The 18,303-nt window shown below is 50.0% G+C and overlaps 7 protein-coding genes across 11 annotated transcripts; 3 read left to right on the top strand and 4 right to left on the bottom strand.

The window, feature by feature from the left end:
• Window positions 1-1,132: 1,132 nt before the first annotated feature.
• FVEG_15045 (hypothetical protein) lies at window positions 1,133-2,572 on the bottom strand (the record flags this gene model as incomplete). The annotated part of the gene is made up of 5 exons (XM_018904138.1): window positions 1,133-1,331; window positions 1,660-1,706; window positions 2,300-2,351; window positions 2,408-2,452; window positions 2,514-2,572. The coding sequence occupies 5 exons, from the start codon at window positions 2,570-2,572 to the stop codon at window positions 1,133-1,135; spliced, it is 402 nt and encodes a 133-aa protein (XP_018745799.1).
• Window positions 2,429-7,010, top strand: FVEG_02371 (hypothetical protein). Of its 5 annotated transcripts, XM_018889613.1 has the most exons (6): window positions 2,429-3,424; window positions 3,479-4,574; window positions 4,639-5,086; window positions 5,137-6,182; window positions 6,238-6,374; window positions 6,426-6,973. In XM_018889613.1, exons 2-4 carry the CDS (start codon window positions 3,920-3,922, stop codon window positions 5,837-5,839), a joined length of 1,806 nt encoding a protein of 601 aa, XP_018745803.1. In that variant the 5' UTR covers window positions 2,429-3,424; window positions 3,479-3,919; the 3' UTR covers window positions 5,840-6,182; window positions 6,238-6,374; window positions 6,426-6,973. The 5 variants fall into 5 exon arrangements, with proteins under 5 accessions (XP_018745803.1, XP_018745801.1, XP_018745802.1 ...); XM_018889611.1 differs by having other exon boundaries at window positions 5,137-6,374; window positions 6,426-7,010; XM_018889612.1 differs by having other exon boundaries at window positions 6,238-6,973.
• A 169-nt stretch (window positions 7,011-7,179) lies between these two features.
• On the bottom strand, window positions 7,180-8,790 carry FVEG_02372 (hypothetical protein; the record flags this gene model as incomplete). Its single annotated transcript, XM_018889615.1, has 3 exons — window positions 7,180-7,331; window positions 7,381-7,644; window positions 7,698-8,790. 3 exons carry the CDS (start codon window positions 8,788-8,790, stop codon window positions 7,180-7,182), a joined length of 1,509 nt encoding a protein of 502 aa, XP_018745805.1.
• A 2,235-nt stretch (window positions 8,791-11,025) lies between these two features.
• On the top strand, window positions 11,026-15,203 carry FVEG_15046 (hypothetical protein). Its single transcript, XM_018904139.1, has 3 exons — window positions 11,026-12,694; window positions 12,744-14,662; window positions 14,713-15,203. The coding sequence occupies exons 1-3, from the start codon at window positions 11,204-11,206 to the stop codon at window positions 14,924-14,926; spliced, it is 3,624 nt and encodes a 1,207-aa protein (XP_018745806.1). The 5' UTR covers window positions 11,026-11,203; the 3' UTR covers window positions 14,927-15,203.
• Window position 15,204: 1 nt separating this feature from the next.
• FVEG_15047 (hypothetical protein) lies at window positions 15,205-16,032 on the bottom strand (the record flags this gene model as incomplete). Its single annotated transcript, XM_018904140.1, has 1 exon — window positions 15,205-16,032. The coding sequence occupies one exon, from the start codon at window positions 16,030-16,032 to the stop codon at window positions 15,205-15,207; it is 828 nt and encodes a 275-aa protein (XP_018745807.1).
• Window positions 16,033-16,047: 15 nt separating this feature from the next.
• FVEG_15048 (hypothetical protein) lies at window positions 16,048-16,593 on the bottom strand (the record flags this gene model as incomplete). The annotated part of the gene is made up of 1 exon (XM_018904141.1): window positions 16,048-16,593. The coding sequence occupies one exon, from the start codon at window positions 16,591-16,593 to the stop codon at window positions 16,048-16,050; it is 546 nt and encodes a 181-aa protein (XP_018745808.1).
• An 824-nt stretch (window positions 16,594-17,417) lies between these two features.
• On the top strand, window positions 17,418-18,293 carry FVEG_15049 (hypothetical protein; the record flags this gene model as incomplete). The annotated part of the gene is made up of 1 exon (XM_018904142.1): window positions 17,418-18,293. The coding sequence occupies one exon, from the start codon at window positions 17,418-17,420 to the stop codon at window positions 18,291-18,293; it is 876 nt and encodes a 291-aa protein (XP_018745809.1).
• Window positions 18,294-18,303: the final 10 nt, after the last annotated feature.

The following is an 18,303-nucleotide window of genomic DNA, read 5'->3' as shown; positions in this document are numbered from 1 at the left end:
ACATGCTCATCATCAACGAGTCAAGATGTCGTCTGTAAGCTTTTCACAACATGCAAAGTATGCTGGCTCTTACTTTTAAGCGTCTTCAGCGTGAAGATTAAAAGCTGTCATTTATTGAACCTTCCTTATCCTTTATAGCAATGCTTTCCACTGTGGTCGTGGCGAGTTTGTCATGTACGCCCCTTTCGTGGCGTAAGTGCGAAGTATATCGATGCCACGGTGTTTCCAAGAAAGACAAGGTTTTGCAACGGTGACATAAGGTTCTATTGTTGGATGCCAGATTGGGAGACTCGCATCGTGGTGATTCGTTGTTGTGGCAGCCTCGTGCAACAGTTCGTAAAGTTTAACTAGACTGGGGCGATTGGGGTTTCGAGCTTTTCTTGACGTCCTGTGATTCGACCAATCTCGAGGATATCATCAGGGGTAGATCTTGGAACTTAAAGGTATGTCGTTCACATGGATCTGAGTCGGTTTGGGGTGTCTGTGGCCCCGAATTTGTCTTTGGGCCCTGCTGTATGGATAGTCAGCGATCTGTAGCTTCCAGGGTGTCTTCGCAGGGCCCTGCTTGGTGTACCTGGTCATAATCACACAACACTTGATGCACACGATCCAGTTGAGATGCTGGTATATCTGCGGATGTTCGAGGTGTGCCAGAGATCTTACCAGGAGGTTAGAGATTCAAACTGAAGCGGCCCTTGATGGGGCAGCGGTCGAGCACACGTATACTTTCCGAGAGTCACGGAGCAGACTAACGGCTGTATGGAGCGCTGGTCTTCTGTCCTGTAACTCCCAATATGACCGCCCAAGCTGGGCGCTTCAGGGGCTCTCTCTAAACCGTATACTTAGCTTCCAACGCAGCGGCGGTCGAGCGGTCTTGTCTTATTTGGCGGAAATCAGATCGATTGTAAGTTGGATGGTGTACCGAGCTTGCCTGTCAGTCTATCCACCGTAGTTTGGTGCTCCAGGGATTCTGGTGTATACTTACAGCAACTTTGTAGGTGGCGGCCGAGCACTTGGGCAGCAAATGGGTAATCTTGAGTCGAATAGATTGTACACGACGTCTCAAGCTTGTCTCGAGGTTTTGTGGGCTCGCTTGGGGCGGCTTGTGAATTCAGGGGTTCGTGGGCAGCGCTTAAGGGATCATGAGTAACGAGGAGCAAGTAGCAAGCTCAACGTCCATGATAACAGCTCGGAGCTTCGAGTTGGTATAGCCCTCTCTGTCCAAGACAGGATACGGTTTCGAGAGTCTGAGGCGGAAGTGCGGTCGAAGGGCGGCCTCGTAGTCGGACTTGAGCGCTGGCGGCGGAAAGGGAGGTTGATACGTCTGGACGCTTCCTGTAGTCTGTCCCGTAGTTAGCTAGACTGACGGTAAAGTTTAATGGCATCTGGAAGTCGTAGCTGTCAAGGTCTAGGCCAACCTTGAGGTCCTTTGTAAGTACTCCGAGTTCTGGGATCTTGGTGATCAGCGTTTTGGTAGGACTACAGGTAGAAGATCCTAGCGGATGCTACTACAATGGCGGCCTCAACACACGATTCTTTGCATTGAATCTGGCCTATGGATGGAGTTGAAGAGCCAGGAGATAGTTCCGCCGGCTCTTTGGTATTACAGCTATAGCCAGCCCGACTCGGCGGATAGACTCAGGGGTCAATGTATCTTACCACGAAGAGCACAATCCGAGGTCAGACAACGCAAGGCACTTGGAGAGCTTTGTTTGCATGAAGAACTGTTAGCTGAGAGGCTGCAATTCGAGGAGAACTGGCAGCATCGTCCGGAGGCTGGCTGGAGGGTTGGATCCTTCGCGAACTTCGATCGTATGAATACGGAACCGGAGGGAACTGCTTCATGGTACTACATACTGCACCTTAGGCTGATCAAAGATGTAGAAGGACTTGATGCTTCGTGATGCTTCGTGATGCTTCGTGATGTTCGTGTGTGACGGGGACAATGATGAAAAAGAAGCGTCGAGGAAAGCAAGGGGGGGGGGGGTTTATAGTCACGGAAAAGGCCGAAGAGGAGGAAGGAGCACGTCTCGGCGCCCCAGCTTTGCTGACGGAGAGCAAGAAGCTGTGTTGATTCGTGAGGAGCGCTGCTACCTTGATCAGCATGACTGTGTGGGATGTTCAGGGGTCAGGCGCCTTGCGTCCTGTGCGGCAGTCAGCCCAGGGCGCAAGAGAAGTTACGGATGGTCCTCGTTTCGCTCTCTTGCTCCTACAGCCAGGCCTGAGGCTGTCGGCGTACTGGGTTTCGGGCAGGTCCTGGGCGGGAGTGGTCGAACGGTTACATATTTCATAGCCTCACAATAGACAGCGGTGCTTGCACTTGGTTCTTGCCACCACTGCAGTGGAAAGCACTATGTGATTGCCAAGATAAGCGTCAACTGGGACTGCGAGACTTACTGTGACGTACTCTGCTGTTGCTGTAGTGGTAGCGTGGGGAGAACCCGAAAGAGCACTACGCTCAGTTATTGACGCCCAGTCGTACTGGACTGTGTATTTTGGTGTTGGAATCTTACAGGTTCGGAGGGGCAAGAATTTTGGAAGGCTGGTTGCTTTGGTACTGGAGAGTGTCCATGCTGTATCATTGCGTGGGAAAATAATTCTGGCCCATTGCACTGGCACTGCTCAATATTTTCGGACTGAACAGCACAACAACGCAGTTGCTTATTGAATTGCAATGTAACGAACAAACACTTTCACTATTGGTGAACATTGTCGACATTCTTTGGGGAATTGCGAACAGCCCTCCCCCAAAGACGTGTTCGTCTCGGCTTGTTCTCTTCGCAACCAGACGATGGAGGCGGTACCCAATTGTGCAAATCAACGATGCCCTTCTTTCCTTCTTCTCTGCTAATAGCATAACATCATGTCCTAGAGCTATCTAACCTCGTGGCAAACCTTTCCTCGTCGTATGATCCGAGAGACAGAAGATATTCGAAAGGCGCACACAACGAACCGAGCGAGTCAAGAATACTTTGAACCCTGAGCACCCAGACAGTGGTCGTTGATGCCATCAAGATCACACTACAAGACCGAAGACCGAGAACTGCCAAGCACCGAGCTGCGCATATACGAATAGGGGTATGTCGAAAAGCGCGAGTTTTCGCTCCCACGTTACATTCGACCGAACTCCATCCTCTCTAGACATGACACCTACTTACATGTGAAAACGAACCATTGGTTCTTGTTAAGACAGAGGAAAGAATTTCAGCAGTCGTGATCGGGCAACTCAATACCCCTTTACTGCGAGAGCCAGCGTAACCTGTTTTCGTTGCAAGTTCGCCGAACCGAATGAGTCAACGAGCAAAACTCAACGAAACTTTTACGTGAGGTTATCCGGGAATAAATAGTCTTTATCACTGGTTGATTGCAGTTGGTCGTCAGGTGGCGGTTATTTCCGAGCAGTCGGGATGATCCATTGAAAAAGGTAACTTCCGCCCTGTCAGGCCATGAACAGATTTTGTCTTATCTGTATTTCTAGGTTACCAGGTACCTAGTATTCTAGATCTGCTGAGATTACCGGCATGCGGCAGTGTCAAGAGATGGTGTCTGACGAGTTGGGGAGATGGCCAAAAAGTTGCAAAACAACTGCCGTATCCGGCCTAGTCGCTATCCCCGCCCGGGTCCGGCCATAGGTGAGACGCGAGGACGGTTGAGCAAGAGGTAGAAACTTAGACTGTACAATAAGAGATTCTTTCCAAATATTGCCTACTACAGAACGCAATTGCCTGCAATCATCATTCGATTTAACCTTGATCTGTAATTGTGGCTCTTGCTTCTACGCCGCACTCCCAGAAGCGGAAGTCTGCCTCACTCTTATACGTTGATCGGCTGAACCCTTGTCCTGGCCTTTCATTCCTACCTGCACTGTTGACTGACTGACTGACTTTCTTTTTCCCTACGTATATACGCGGAGTACCCCATGGCTCCAGGAAGTAAAAAGAAGGGGAAAAAAGTACCTTCTGGACCTGTTGCCGATAAGCCTTGTCATAACTGTCGACGTCGAAGACTTCGCTGTGATCGTCAACTCCCCCACTGCGCAAAGTGCGACGCAAAAGGCGTTGAGTGTCTGGGCTATTCTCAGATCTTTCAGTGGACGGGTGCTGTTGCTTCAAGGGGAAGACTCGCTGGCCAGCAGTCCAGCGCTGCCTTGTACTCCCCAGCACGTCCTTCTACTGCCCGCTCAAGAGCGTCGTTATCTTCTGTTTCTTCCCTCTCGTCAAATTCACCTGCATCTACTTCATCCGCATCATCCGTCGCTTCGCCATCCGTTCCCTCGTCCTCACCCGCCTTTATTGCCCCAAGCCTTTCTCAAGTTGAGGAGGTTACAGAAACGTCAGAAGCCGAGTCTGGAACGGAAATAGATCTGTTCATTGACATCGATAACAACGTCGACGATGAGAACGACGATGAAGATGATGCTGCGACCCCCCTAGCGAGTCGTGATACACAACTCGTCTGTACCACCATCCACAACCAGAACCATCCCCTGGCATCGGAAACGTCGACTCCGTGGGTGCTCGTCGATCCCTTGTACCAAGACATTACGAGCAACCACAGACAGTATCTCGCTTATTGTAAGTTTCCCACGAATTCATTGGTTAGAGAAACAAGAGAGACATGGCTGACAGGCATGACCAGTTGATGCGCGGCTCAGTCGAGATTTTGTAGCCTACGACGTGCCCGACAACCCCTTTCGAAATCTACTCAAATTCACTCAGGCCCACCCTCTGCTACGTCAGGTCATAATCGCCGCCTCGGCAACGCACATGTACAACCGCTCTCGCCCGTGGCTGTCCTCGGACTCGCTAGAAAGAGGTCTTGGCCCGAGGAATCTGCTCATGGATGCTCTCGAGGCTAAGCATCAGGTATTGCGCATGTTGCCGTCTGCCCTGCAGAGTATTGAGTCAATCGGGGGTGACATTGTTCTGGCCGCGATTCTCTTCCTGATCAATGTAGAGCTGATAGAGTCTGGTAAACATAATTGGAAGGCTCACTTTGATGGCGCTGGGAAGATCATGAAATTGCTTGGGCCTGTTTCTGATGTGGACGAGAGCTTGAGGGACTACATTGTATCCGACTGCTTCATGTGCGTGATCTTCATACCTGCCGCCACCTCCTATTGCTAACATTTGCCAGATATTACATTCTGGAGTCAACGTTTCGGCCAACAGATTCGGGCTCACACTCATATTTTGAATCATGTCAAGCGCTACAGATACTGGGCAAAACCACGAATAGCTACTACTGTTGCCCACCGCAACTCCTCGAAATTATGCTAATAGCAGCTCGACTTTCTAACACAAAACCGGACGATATGGTCTCGGCTGACATGGTCACTGCCGCTGGAGCAGCATTACTAGACCGTGCTAGGAATTTCGACGTTATACCGTGGGCGCAAGATATCGACCTCAGCACCATCCCCCCTACCGAGCAAGATCCAGTGTTAAGTCGATTTAGAGTCGCAACATCCCATCGTCTCGCCATCTGTCTCTACATTCTTCATGCGATACCCACGGTGGGAGCTTGGGTCGGTGAAGATCTCGCAGACACAATATTTTCCGAACTACATCAAGTGCTGAGCATTATTCCCGACGACGATACGAACTTCAAGGCTACGACATGGGTTACGTTTGTGTTTGGCGCGTGTGCCAGGACACCAGAGATGAAGGACTGGGTTACTGTTCAGATCAAGAAGCTTATGCTTGAGTCACCTTGGGGATTCTTATATGCAGCGCGAGATGCTCTGCAGATGTTATGGAGCGTTCAGGCTGAAGGGATGCCGATGACGAGCTGGGTTCAGACGTTGAGGGATCTACATATGGACTTTTTGATTGTTTGAAGACAGGGTATTCGTCAACAGCACCGTTAGGGAAGAACTCGAAGGCCTGATTAGCAAGGGGTTGGAAAGCCACTGGAAACCCTTGTTCTCCCGTGTTTGACATATATTTGACGTTTTTCCACGATCCGGGTCTGGCGTTCATTGGGGTTTTTCAACTGGGTATACCAAGGTGGACGCCAACAGGGGCGGCTTAGGATCCAGGAGTATATTTGGTATGGGACTCAGCAGACTGAGCACTGGATGATTATCTACGGCGCTATGATCTACGATTTATACTCTTCCATTGTACTAGCGTACGCTTCCAGAAGCGACATGATTCCTTTGCAACTGTTTTCACTGACAAGTTATGTTCACGTCTACCGGCCCCTTACTCAGCTCCCCTAACAGCAGCTTTCCAGCCGATGAGCCTCCTCCAATGCATTTTCTCAGCCCCAACAAGGCCTATCAGACCCCCGCCATTGCAAGATGCCTATTTTCGGAACTCTGGGGTTTATTAACCACGGTCAGCTCGAGGTTGCACACTCCCCTCGACCGAGTATGTCGCACAGTCCCCACCTTGACCGCCCCTGACTGACGGCTTTCGGAGAACATGTGCCCCGGAGAGATGGGCTGAAACAACTGTGCCAGGTGCTTCTTTGCTGGGGGCACGCCTTGTAGTTTCGGACGGTCACATTGTTGCGCGGACGGGCAGACGTCGGATGGCTTCCGGTTCCCGCTGGTGATGGCACGAGGGTTTAATATGAAGTTTTAAGGTTATTGGGTTTGTTGGGACGACATGTTTGTGCCGGAGACTGGGCACTGAACGAAATGGAGTGACAGGACGGAGGATTTTGCAACCGTGCTTCATCCAAAAGCCGAGAAGAGCCTTGTCTATCCTGTCTTATTGTTGTAGGATGGTGAGACTTGGTCAAGCAGAATGTGTTTCTGGATAATTCAAGGCCAAAAGTCCGAAGCAAACGTCTATTAATTCTCTCCAATGGCCGGATACTCGGTATCTGTATGCATCTGACAGAGGCATCGCAGGTGAAGGATAAAGTGGTGAGTAATAATGTATCAAATTTGACACTGGCTCTACCAGGTCCTATATCTAGATAGTTGAAAGCTATGGATTTGTTTATGAAAGATTCCTTCCCGTAAAAGCATCGCCATAGAACAAAACATTTACTCCCCTCTGATGTCTCGCATCGTTTACGCCAGTGCGTTGACCCATAACTTGGCTCCCATCCCGTATTATAGCGCCATCATAGCAATAGCACCTCTAACCTTCCCTGTTAGCTGCCAGATATTTGCCCAAAATTCATCAAACACATAAAGATTAAACAGTACCATACACACCACTTTTACCTCTTGGTTGCCACTCGGCAACCGTTCTTCGAACACAACGCCAAAGCATACAACTCCATCCACTCCTCGTCATCTCTCGACTCGATCTCACTATAAGCCTGCGCCATCCTCGCCACAACGTAATGCGTTTCCAGAAGAGCGTACTGTTCTATAATCCCACGTTAGCGTTCATCATACCACATTCTCCCAAGACTTACGACCAATACACGCTCGAGCACCGCCGTTGAAGGGCAGATATCCCCAGCCAGGTCTCAGATCCTTCCACCTCTCAGGGGTGAACTCTTCGGCCTTGGGCCCGAAAACATCTTCATTACGATGCATGGCGTATACGTTGTAGAACATGGCTGTTCCCTTGGGAACGAAGAGTGGTGACTCTCCGTCGATGCCGCCGCCCCGGGGGATGGTGGTGTCTCGCACTGCGACGCGGGCGTTGGTGGGGATGACAGGATGCAGCCTCAAGGCTATTTGGTTATGAGAAACGATGTAGGGCTGAGATTCGTAGGGGTGGGCTCACATTCGTTGACGCACCATTTTAGGTAGGTCATGTCTTTTAGCTGACTTGCAGTAGGGGGCTCTTGGCCAGCAACACTTAGAACCTCGCCCCGGAGCTTTGCATAGATCGCAGGCTTCTTGGCCAGGAAGAAGAACAGATTACCGAGAAGACCCGATGTAGTGTCCCTGCTTGCAAGTAGGATGTGTAGGATATGATGACTGAGCGCCGTTCTGTCATTCGCTACATCCATCATCTCTGTCAGGAAACTGCTGCCTGAGCCATCTTCAGACTTATTCAGAGACTCTTGAATGAAAGCATCGAGATACTCGTACACCCTCTTTCTCGCCTTCTTAGCTGCAAAGTTGAATTTGAGGGAGTGGAGTGGGCCAAGTTGCATTTGTTGGATGATCTCTTCGGAGCAAACCATGTAATCATCGACAAACTGCTGTTCCCGAGTGTGATCTGCATTTTGGATGAGCATATTGGTTGAGTGTCCCATGAGGAATTCGGTGGAGATATCCATGGTAAGAGCCAGGAAAAGAGGCTGGAGATCAACTTCTGAGCCATCGGTAGGGACATGCTGGAGGAAGGATTGGAAGTTTCGTTCGAGAGTGTCTAAAAAGGGAGCGTGATTGTCTTTCCTGAAACTTTGTCTCAGTACAGCCCGGGCTTGCTTCCAAGGATGGCCTGATAGAACGAAGATGCCCTGGCCAAAGATATGACCAATGACTGAAGTTCGAAACTCGGGAAGATCAAAGTCATGATATGCAGTGGCAAGGATATGTTTGAAGTTCTGAGGGTCGCAAGTGTAGACGCATTGCCAAGACCACCTCTTCTCGATGTAGGTAGTACCCATCTCCTTGAAGGCTTGCCATGTACTGTCTAGATATCGTTCAGGGGACTTTTCAAAGAAGATCTTGTAGAGGAAATCGAAACCGACAATGGGATCTTTTACGGCCACTTTTCTTGTAGCTTCTTTACAGCCCTGAGCTTGTGCAAGTCTCCATCTTCGAAGATATGTCTCAAGTACACCAAGAGGGACAGGGAGAAAGAGAAGAACGATAGTGGCAAGCAGATGCTGCTCCAGAAACTTGAACAGTAATAGACTGAACATGATGAAAGAGGCTGAATTTGACAGCCTCAGGGGAGTGCAAGTCGGATTGGTAGAAGTGGAAGGGGGCTTGGGCAGCCACGTCCAAAGGGGGAACCGAGAGGTAAAAGTACAGCAAAGGAACCAAGTAAAAGCCCTCAAATTATCCCCGAACTTTTGGATCAATGTCCCAGATCTAGAGCACAAGAAGTAGGGGGACATACAATGCGTACGCCCCCTTTTATTGAGGTCGACCATGCGGATCGCTTCCCGGGCATTGCCTTGTCATGTCATCGTGCTGTTTTGGTTGGGCTGCTCATCATCGTGCAATCCCAGGCGCCACGATATAATCCCATTATTCCAAAAACAGAGCTCGTAGCAACCCCGGAGCCTGTTCATTACGACGATATACACTCTATGAGCGTTTATTGGAGCTGTTGGCTCTCCAATCAAGCCGTCTATTTAGGGCAAGGCTTAGAATAGGATTCCTAGTATACGCTGCCACCACAACAGACAGACGTGTGCTGTCTGCTGTCGCTGTCACTAACAATACCACCTGCAGTGCGACGGAGAATCAAGAAGCCCGAATAATGGGTCTTTATTCATTGATCATTATCCTCCAAGTAACATCAGGACCTGGCGTGGATCGAAGGGGCGATAGGACACTCAGGCTTGTATCAGGAGAGCAACCCACACACCGGCTGTGCTAATAATTCCTTGGTCGGTTGATATCATCAGCTGAGGATGTTGCATTCTCTGTTCTAAGAGGTCAGCGCCACTGGTGACACGAGTGATGACGGGTTCTATCTTGGTCAGGGGTATGAGAGGAACCCGGGAACTGACAGCGATGCATGAGCATGAGCATGGGCATGAGCACGAAGCATGAACACACTTAGGCAAGGCAAGATTTCAGATGCGGCACAGACCGAGACAGCGTAATGTATCTCACCATGAGACATTGACAATTTACAGGAGCTTTGCAGAAGCTGTGCCATGTCAAGATACACTCCAAGATTTAGGCCCGAATACCTAGCTAGGCGCAGTAAATACTATCCATGCTGATATGCAGACTGAGGCTTTTGGGACCTAAAGACCTGCCTAATTCTATGTCTACCGTGTTGAAGAGATGGCCAGACCAACAGAGACAAGACTGCATTCGAGGTTACAGAATAGTAATATCCTCTGTCTTGATATGTCTTGCCCATCAATGCCTTAGTATGAGGACTGGATCTTGTCTTGTCTGCCGCTAGTAACCCGCAATGTTTTAGTCTGGCTTGTGGAGAATGTCGTCGTGTTTAACTACTGCATGTCATTGTCATAAATATCTTTTTTAAGCGAGGCGAAGGCGGCTCGGGACGGAACACTCGGGGGTTGACCATTTTCCTTCCAAGGGTCTCCCCTGAAGAGAGTGAGGCTTTAAAGGTCAGTTGTCAGTACTCAAGGTTCACAAGGGCACGGGTGCATACTGTAGGTAGAGGTGGAAGATAACATGGAGCAGTCGGGCGAGCCCCAGGATCTGCGACTGACAAGAGCCAGGATTCGTGATATGTCAATATCAGATTGAAACAATTGGAAACGTGAAGAACTGATGTTCCGGCTGACAACAAGGCAGAAGCCGACTCACGGCAGATTACGGCGATCATCCTGTTTCTCAAACGTCCGGATTAGTACTATTGTCTCAGATATAATGTCTGAGTTCGTACTTGTCCAAGCACGCACACGCCCACGCCCCGTGCTCAAAGATCCTGCAACCTGAAAGGGTCATGGACAAGACAACAACAGCAGAGCAGAAGCAGAAGCAAGACCCCGGGAGAGCTGATGTCGTGCTTCCAGACGATAATACATGCGGTTCCGTCGTTGGCTCACAGGGCGAGTGGCTGTAGACCGGGGATAGTGATTGGACTGGGAGCGCCATCTGTGCTACTGTTATGAGCTCTCTCCGACGTGTACAGTGTCAGCCGGGTTCGGGCGGACCAAGCTGTCGGATCCTTCTATTTTCTGCTGTGGTTTGTTGTATGTCGAGGTTGCATTGAACTCTTTCCAAATGATCTTACATGGTTAACGAGTCAAGCCAGTCTCGTAGTGCAGTGTTGGTGGTGCCTAGTGAGTAGTGTAGGTCCTTAGTGTCGAATTGGGTAGATGCTGTACACTCTGAGGACTGTCTGCTTTTGGTTTTCAGCAGCTATGTTCTAGGGATCGTATTTAACCCTGCAATATTCCCTACAAGGCCCTTTTCTCTAGATATGTTGATCATCTCTTGTTGGTCTCTGTACCACTTACATGCGTGTTCAATATTCGTTTTTTGATTCAGCCTCTTTTTTCCCCCCTCCTGTCTTCTGTTCCCCTTCCTTACCCTTCCCACGCGTTGCTTTTTCTTCACCTAAACACCATCCTACCTTCTTAGTACCTACACTACACCTCTTGGCCCACCTACACTATGGAACCAATTGTCTCACAGGATGGTAACTCGATCGACGCCTCAAACGACGAGTCTACTATTTCCGAAGTATTTGGTCGTCCTATTCTCGACTTGCATCTTACCCTTTGGGATCTGTTCCAAGATGCGGCCCATTCGAGCCCAGACGCAGATGCCGTTGTCTCGCTTTGGCAACCACACAATCACTTGTCAAACGACCAACACCAAGCACCAACTAGCACTCACGAGCCATACCTAAGATGGAGCTATTCGCAGCTGAAGGACAAGGCAGAACGACTCGCCGAATCTCTAGAAGAGTTGGGTTGTCGAGAGGGCATGCGACTAGCCGTCGTTCTTGGCAACTGTGCTGAATGGGGTCTCTTCTTCTGGGCAGCGGCCAAGCTTCGCATGGCTTTTGTGCCTCTTGATGCAACTGTTCCTCTAGATACAAAGAAGGCTATACTGTCCGTCAAGCCACAGGTGTTGGTGGCACAAGATGTAGACGTTGCAAAGGCACTCGACCTTTCTGACGCCCTGATTTCACAGTCCAGTATATGTATCTTGTGTACGGAGGGCGACCTCGATAGCTGGCTCCAGCTATCCGGTCTTCTAAAGCCTACAGAGCAACTAGACTCGACACACGCGATCACAGATAGTGTTGAATATAACCCAGACGAAGACCCAGCACTGATTATCTTCACAAGCGGAACAACGGGCGAGCCCAAAGGATGTTGGCACACGAACCGCAACCTCGTCTCCCAGTGTTGCGACTTTGACCCCGAAGTCAACGCCATGGGGCCGTTGAGATGGCTTATCCACACGCCCGTCTCGCACGTCTTCGCCATCAACAACGCTCTTCGCGCATGGCGCTGGAGTGGCACTGCTGTGTTTCCCTCCAAGTCTTTCAACGTGGATGCCACTCTCAAGGCCCTTGTGCAAGAGCAGTGTTCCATCATGTCAGCCACTCCCACCCTCGTCAAAGCCCTCATGGCACACCCCAGCTTTCCCAGCGCAGATCAACTCGACCTTCGTATTGTCACCATTGGCGGTACGTCCATCGGCGCTGAAGACATTCGACTATGTCGCGAAGACTTGGGTGCCCAGATGGCCATTCAAGTCTTTGGCATGAGCGAGGGCGCTCCCATCATCACCTGGCAGCGATACGACCCTGATCTGGTAGACGGCTGGCATCCTGGTGTCGGCAAGGTTCTTCCAGGAGCGGCAGTGAGGATCTGCCGGCCCGAAACACGGGAAATACTACCTCGATCGGAGATCGGAGAATTGCACATTGGCGGGACATCTGTCATTACGAAATATTTCAACAGGGGTGCTGATGGGTCCATGTACACTGATGAAACGGGCAACTGGTTAGCCACTGGAGACCAAGCCAGGATCGACGAAAAGGGCGTCGTGTATATCCTTGGCCGGTACAAGGATTTGATTATTCGTGGCGGAGAGAACATTTATCCTATCAACATCGAGCGGGAACTCCAGCAACTCGATGGCTTGCAGGTTGGTTGAACATAAATCCATGCATTCCCTTTGTCTAACTCTCTAGCAGGTTCAAGTCATCGGAGTGCCAGACGATCTTGCTGGCCAAGTTCCCGTTGCTATCGTTGTTTTACCCCAAGACATGACTAAAGCGCAACTCATGGAAAAAGCAAGGAAAGCCGACCAACGTTACGCCCTAGACAGCGTTTACACCCTGCAAGAGCTCGGACTAGAAAGGTTCCCATTGACAGCTCTCGGTAAAGTCAAGAAACAACAGCTCAAAGCACGAGTGTTGGAGCATCGACAAGCGGACAGTACAGCCAAGACTCAACTCAGCAATGGAGCATTGATACCACCCTTCGTCGACAAGTTGCTTGGCATCTGTGAGCAACTCACTGGTACTCGACCCTCGGTAACAGAGAGTTTCAAGCATCTCGCCGATAGCATTACTCTGCTGCGCTACTGTGACCATGTTCTTCGTATCTGTGGCCAAAGACTCTACCTGCAAGACTTCGTCGAGAACGATACGATCGAAAAGCAAGCACATCTTCTATTGTCTCGAAAGCTACAACAAGCTCGCCTTGTCATTACCCCAGAAGTTCCCAAGTATAGTCCGCCCTCGTCCAAGCAACAAGATCGAACCTCTGCCTCCGCCTCCAGCTGTGGTTTTGCGAGTAGCCCTGCTGAAGAGAAGGACACGTTCTTCTTTGCCAAACGAGCGGTAGTACGTGCAGGTTTCTCCCCTTCCGACATCGAAGACGTGCTACCGATCAGACACTCGCTCCATCGGACGGCGATTGGGTCACGGCCGCAGTCCTACCACAACCGCATGGTGTTTCGCGTCTGCAACGTTGCGCAGCATCAGATTCTGCGCGCCCTGCAAAAGGCGCTGGACTCGAGACCGATGCTCAGGACGATTGTGTTCCCTGCCTCGAATCGTGTTCCGTTCCACGCTGTTCTTGTAACCAGTTCCGCACTACTTGATCAGCTCATTCACGAGGTCGAGGTCGACTCTGAGGAAGATGCGTGGAACATCTTCAGAGATGACTCTCCACAGGCTCATTCGTCGCCCTTTATGTTTCAGATTGATGTTGTAAGAACCATGTCAGATGGTCAGCTATTTCTGAGTTTCACGTTCAATCACTCTGTTATTGATGCGCTTTCGATCACTCATTGGTACCACGAGCTCGATCACTGGATTCAAGACATTAACACCGATATCCCAGCCTTGACTCCATTTCGATTATTCTCCGATCTTTTCACGCAGTATGAAGACAGCGAGCCTGCGCGAAAGAACATCGCATTTCATACACGCAGACTTCGCGGCATCTCTCGCTTCAGCGGCGCCTTGTGGCCACCTCAGAAAGCCCCTGGCCTGTTGATTGCCAACGACGAAGGCTCTCCGCTTGTAAAGGAGCGTCGCCAGGTTCGTGGAAAGGTCTGGAATGGCCAGTGGGATACTCGCGCACACGAGTTCCAATACCCACGTTCTGGTCGAGTTCTTGCATTGTCAAGTCTCGCAAAACTACAGGATGAACACAGCATTCATCCGTCACTTTTCACCAAGAGCGCCATAGTTCTGTTCAATGTTCTCCAGACTGGTTCATCCCACGCATTGCTCAATGTCTGGGAGAGCGGACGCTCTTGGCCTTTCATCCCGAAGTGGATGGATAAGCTTCTTCCGCCAGCAATGAGTATTGACGGTCCTACCGTTCAGTGGGTACTGAACATGACTGAAGTGGCTCGTAACGAGACTGTGCTCGAGTTCCTCCGGCGCATGCTGGCTGAGAGTGAAGAGACAAAGGAACACGAACATGTTCCCTGGAACAAGGTTGTTCAAAACCTCAGTGACGAAGGGCCAGCTGCAGTCGATGCGTCATTCAGGCAGTCTTTCGTTTGGGATGTTTCCCTAGTCATGAGTCTTGCAAAAGGACCTCAATCCAATTTCACTTCTCTCGAGCCCCTTGCTCGCTATGACTGGCCTGACTGGTAAGCCTAAGCCTTTCTACTATTGGACCTACAACTAACATGGTGGATAGTGGATTTTTCTGGAACGCGTTTATGATTGATTCAATCAACCTGTATTTTATTGCTTCTTGGGACACGGCGCAAATGAACGACAAGGAAGTCGAACGACACTGCGATGATTTGTCGGATGTAATGAGAAAACTGTGCGATGAATGTAACTGGAACAAGAAGTTGAGCGACGTGTTTCGACTGTGCAGTAATGATGGGATACAGATGGGAATATGAAGGAGTTGTTCGGGGTATGGCATTGGGCATAATGCTTCAAGCATATGAGAGTTATGACGGGTATCATGATCAGGTCACGGCAGAATATTGGGAGGCGTTGTCAATGTCTTTGTTGTTATTTATTTCCTAATCGTTTACATTTTGAGGCCCAACTTCATGTCAATTTGTTCTATCCAGGCACCACAGGGGAATACGCCCCTTAAACACCATTGCTATACATGTCTAGACCTGAGCGAGAGAAGTATTTCTTTCTTATACAAAAGGACCATGTCCTCATCTCAACCTTTACGGCCCCGACTCATAGATGAATCCTCCGAGCTCTTCGAGTCCCGTTTCCAATATGAAGGATGCAGAGGACTCACTCCCCGGTTCGGATCAGGCCGAAACGTTGTCAGTTTTCTGAAGCGCGCAGTCCCGGTGAGTGGTTCAGGAACCGTTTCGGGAGCCCAGAGGTCACATTCCTCCCGATGTATTTGAGCCCTATCTTTCTCGCTAAAGGCCATTGCATCACTGACGATACCCATGACTTCAAGGACGATAGAGGAGCGAAAGTTCTCATGGCAAAGGACATAAATCCACTCTGTTTTAAGCTCATCAGCAGTGTTGTAGTCCTTCTTGGGGATAAACCTCTTGATATCATCATCCATGAGCGCAATAGCAGTGTGGAGAATTCCGCAGTCTGCTGCTCCAGGACTTGCTGGGCTTAGTTGAGTTTCGAATTCATTGTAGACATGCGAGAGAAAGTCCTCAGGGCGGAGAAGACCAGCCAAATCTCGAAATTTGAGTCCTCGGTCCTCAGAGCGTCCTTTTGCGTCTCTTCTGATGGTCAAGTGACGTGTCCACAACTTGTCCTTGTTGTTGGGGCGCTTTATGGCAACCATGCACCCGCAAAGCATCTTGGGTGACTTGCCACACGTCCCCATATCGGTCCGAAGAAGAAGTTCCAGAGCACGAAGACGACGACTAAGTGCCTGTAGGTGGCTCTCTGCGAGGACTGGGTGATACTCTGGTCGGAGCTGAGGAACCATGCGACCAACAACATCAAGCATAAGGTCAACTGCAGTTCTCAGAACTTTGATATTAGAAATGACACAGTTCGGCTGCATTCGGAGCATAAGATCCTAAAATAGCTGGGTTGAAAGCCAAAGATCTTCGTATCGAGCTTTGACGTCGTCCATCTTTTCGCACTGATCGTGAACCTTCGCTAGGAATTGCGGCCCTTGGAGGTTGAAATCTCGAGAAAAATAGCCTGCGATCGGTGAGCGAAACTCTCTAATGCTGAAAAGCTGTAAGTCTGTAGGGCCACCGAACATACCCGCCGGACTGGCAATCCTCGAGTCGACGAGCTCTCGAAGGTTTTGGTTAACTGCTTGCGGGGATGAAATAGGGTGAGCTTCCTGGGTTTCCATATTTCGCTCAGAGCTCTGGGCAAGCTGGAGCGATTGTTCTCCTTGGGGCCTAGGATCTGGAGTAAAATAGCCAGTATCAGTTGAGCGAGGCTCGAAGATATCAGGCAGTATAGAGTCGTCAGGGGAGCCAAACATACCTGCTGGACTCTCGATTCTCGAATCCACGGTCTCTGTGCGAGGCAGACTCCCAGTCTTTGAACCGGGGCGAGAGCCTGACGCGCTTGAGATGTCTCCCCGAGAGTTAGGTCTCGTGTTCATTTGGAATCAGGCTTGATAGAAGCTGAAGGGGATGGTTTCGGAGGGATTTGGGAAAGCGGATGCTTGAGAAGTTCAGACGGGATGGGCTCGCCAAAGACTTCTGTAAACTTAGACTTGCTAGTAATACTTCGCTTAGTAGAATCTGTAGACTGACTATTCAACTCGTCGCTCATGCTCTAGAGAATTTGGGTTGAGTCAAGGTCCTTCAGGGCAACATGTGTTGGGTTCTGTCGTTATATAGTCAAAAAGTGAGAATTAGCCTAGTAATCCTATATCATTCTGTGCAAGTGAATTGCTATTGTTTTGAGCTGGACAGGGACTTAACACCCAGAATATAATTCATTCGTTTTGCATCCCAACTTGTCCAGGTGAACCAGGCCTTTCATCAAAGAATATCAACCACATTAACTTTTCTACTATACGTTCACACATAAATCATCTTCACAACAGGACGTGGCTGATCTTTCAACATAATCCTCAAAGGGCAACGGTTCATCTATTGAACAAGAAGCGAATTCACCACACCCTCTTCATGTTCAGACCCTTTGTTCAAAAACCCATCCCACTCACGCTCCCGTTGTTCCCGTTCTTCACTGAACCGGGCTTGTATAAGAATCTTCTGCCTCTCAACACAAATCATCTTGGCGTTTCCTTCACCTCGACAAATTTGACAACAGCGCTGAAGTTTTTGTTTGCTTGTAGGCTTTGTCTACTGAAGGCCCTCTTGTCACACTTATCTGAATTCCAACAAGCCCTCCAACAAGCCCTCCAGAGGCTTCTTCTCCCCTACTATCTTGGAGTTATTCAGCCCTTCTGTCGCCAACATGGGTTATCCCAGCGGTCGCGAGCACTACCACGAACCTCTTCCCCTCCGTTCTGGGACCCAGCCATACCGTTCCCTGCTCTTCTCGCAGCGTCATCGCGACAACAGGCCTGAGCCCATCGATCTCAGTCTAGTCGCCGACTTCGACGAAGACGATCTCCCTCTCTTTTATAAATCACCTCCGGGTCCCACCACTGCAGAGTTACAAGCAGAGATCAACGCAGAGTTCGGCGCTCTGATAGGAAACAGCAAGCAGCCCGGGGGAGAAGATTTCCTTCAACAGAGAGCTCGCCTGCGCCATGTCCCAAAGATCGAGCGTCCTTCGGTTAATATCCTTGAACCTCCTTCTCGCGGATATTGGGCACCTCTATCTTCAAGCTTTGAAATGCTCCCGTCTGAGGGCAGCCCATCACCAACTTCAGAATATCATACTCCACCGCGAATTCGAAAAGGCTTCCCTAGAACTCTAGACCTTGAGTTGACAAATCAGCTTGAAGGACCCCCGTATGGAAGTAGCTCATCATCACCTCAGTCCGGGTCAGTTTCTTCATCAGACAGCGACAGTTCCGTTCTATGGATGCGTCCGCTAGAGCGCATTCCTCTGTTGCCACCCACTGCCAGATCACCACGTTTTGATGCCGATACACTGCAACCTATCGCCGGAAAGCCCTACAGACGTAGTTCATACTTCAATGACCGTCATGGTTATTCGACTACAGAGGAGCACAGGCCATGCCAGGAAGACACCAAGGACACATGGGGAGGTGCATGTCTCGACTGCTTGTTCTTCGGTGTCTTGTTTGTGTTATTCATGTCCGCTATCTTTTCGTATGCTTGCATCGTGCTTTTGTTCTTCCGCAACTGGTCACGTACATAGCGAGCAGGGG

The sequence above is a fragment of the Fusarium verticillioides genome, chromosome 6, assembly GCF_000149555.1.
Source record: "Fusarium verticillioides 7600 chromosome 6, whole genome shotgun sequence".
In the NCBI taxonomy this organism is placed as follows: Eukaryota; Fungi; Ascomycota; class Sordariomycetes; order Hypocreales; family Nectriaceae; genus Fusarium; species Fusarium verticillioides.
Note: the sequence above shows the minus strand (reverse complement) of the source record. Positions and strands in the feature narration are given on the sequence as shown.

What these genes read in the sequence shown, in the direction of transcription:
- FVEG_15046 (XM_018904139.1), top strand. Translation starts at nt 11,204, where the DNA reads ATGGAACCAATTGTCTCACAGGATGGTAACTCGATCGACGCCTCAAAC. An exon ending in AGCAACTCGATGGCTTGCAG is followed by an intron (nt 12,695 to 12,743) that starts GTTGGTTGAACA and finishes ACTCTCTAGCAG; the next exon opens with GTTCAAGTCATCGGAGTGCC. An exon ending in CGCTATGACTGGCCTGACTG is followed by an intron (nt 14,663 to 14,712) that starts GTAAGCCTAAGC and finishes CATGGTGGATAG; the next exon opens with TGGATTTTTCTGGAACGCGT.
- FVEG_02371 (XM_018889611.1), top strand. Translation starts at nt 3,920, where the DNA reads ATGGCTCCAGGAAGTAAAAAGAAGGGGAAAAAAGTACCTTCTGGACCT. An exon ending in CAGACAGTATCTCGCTTATT is followed by an intron (nt 4,575 to 4,638) that starts GTAAGTTTCCCA and finishes AGGCATGACCAG; the next exon opens with TTGATGCGCGGCTCAGTCGA. An exon ending in ATTGTATCCGACTGCTTCAT is followed by an intron (nt 5,087 to 5,136) that starts GTGCGTGATCTT and finishes AACATTTGCCAG; the next exon opens with ATATTACATTCTGGAGTCAA.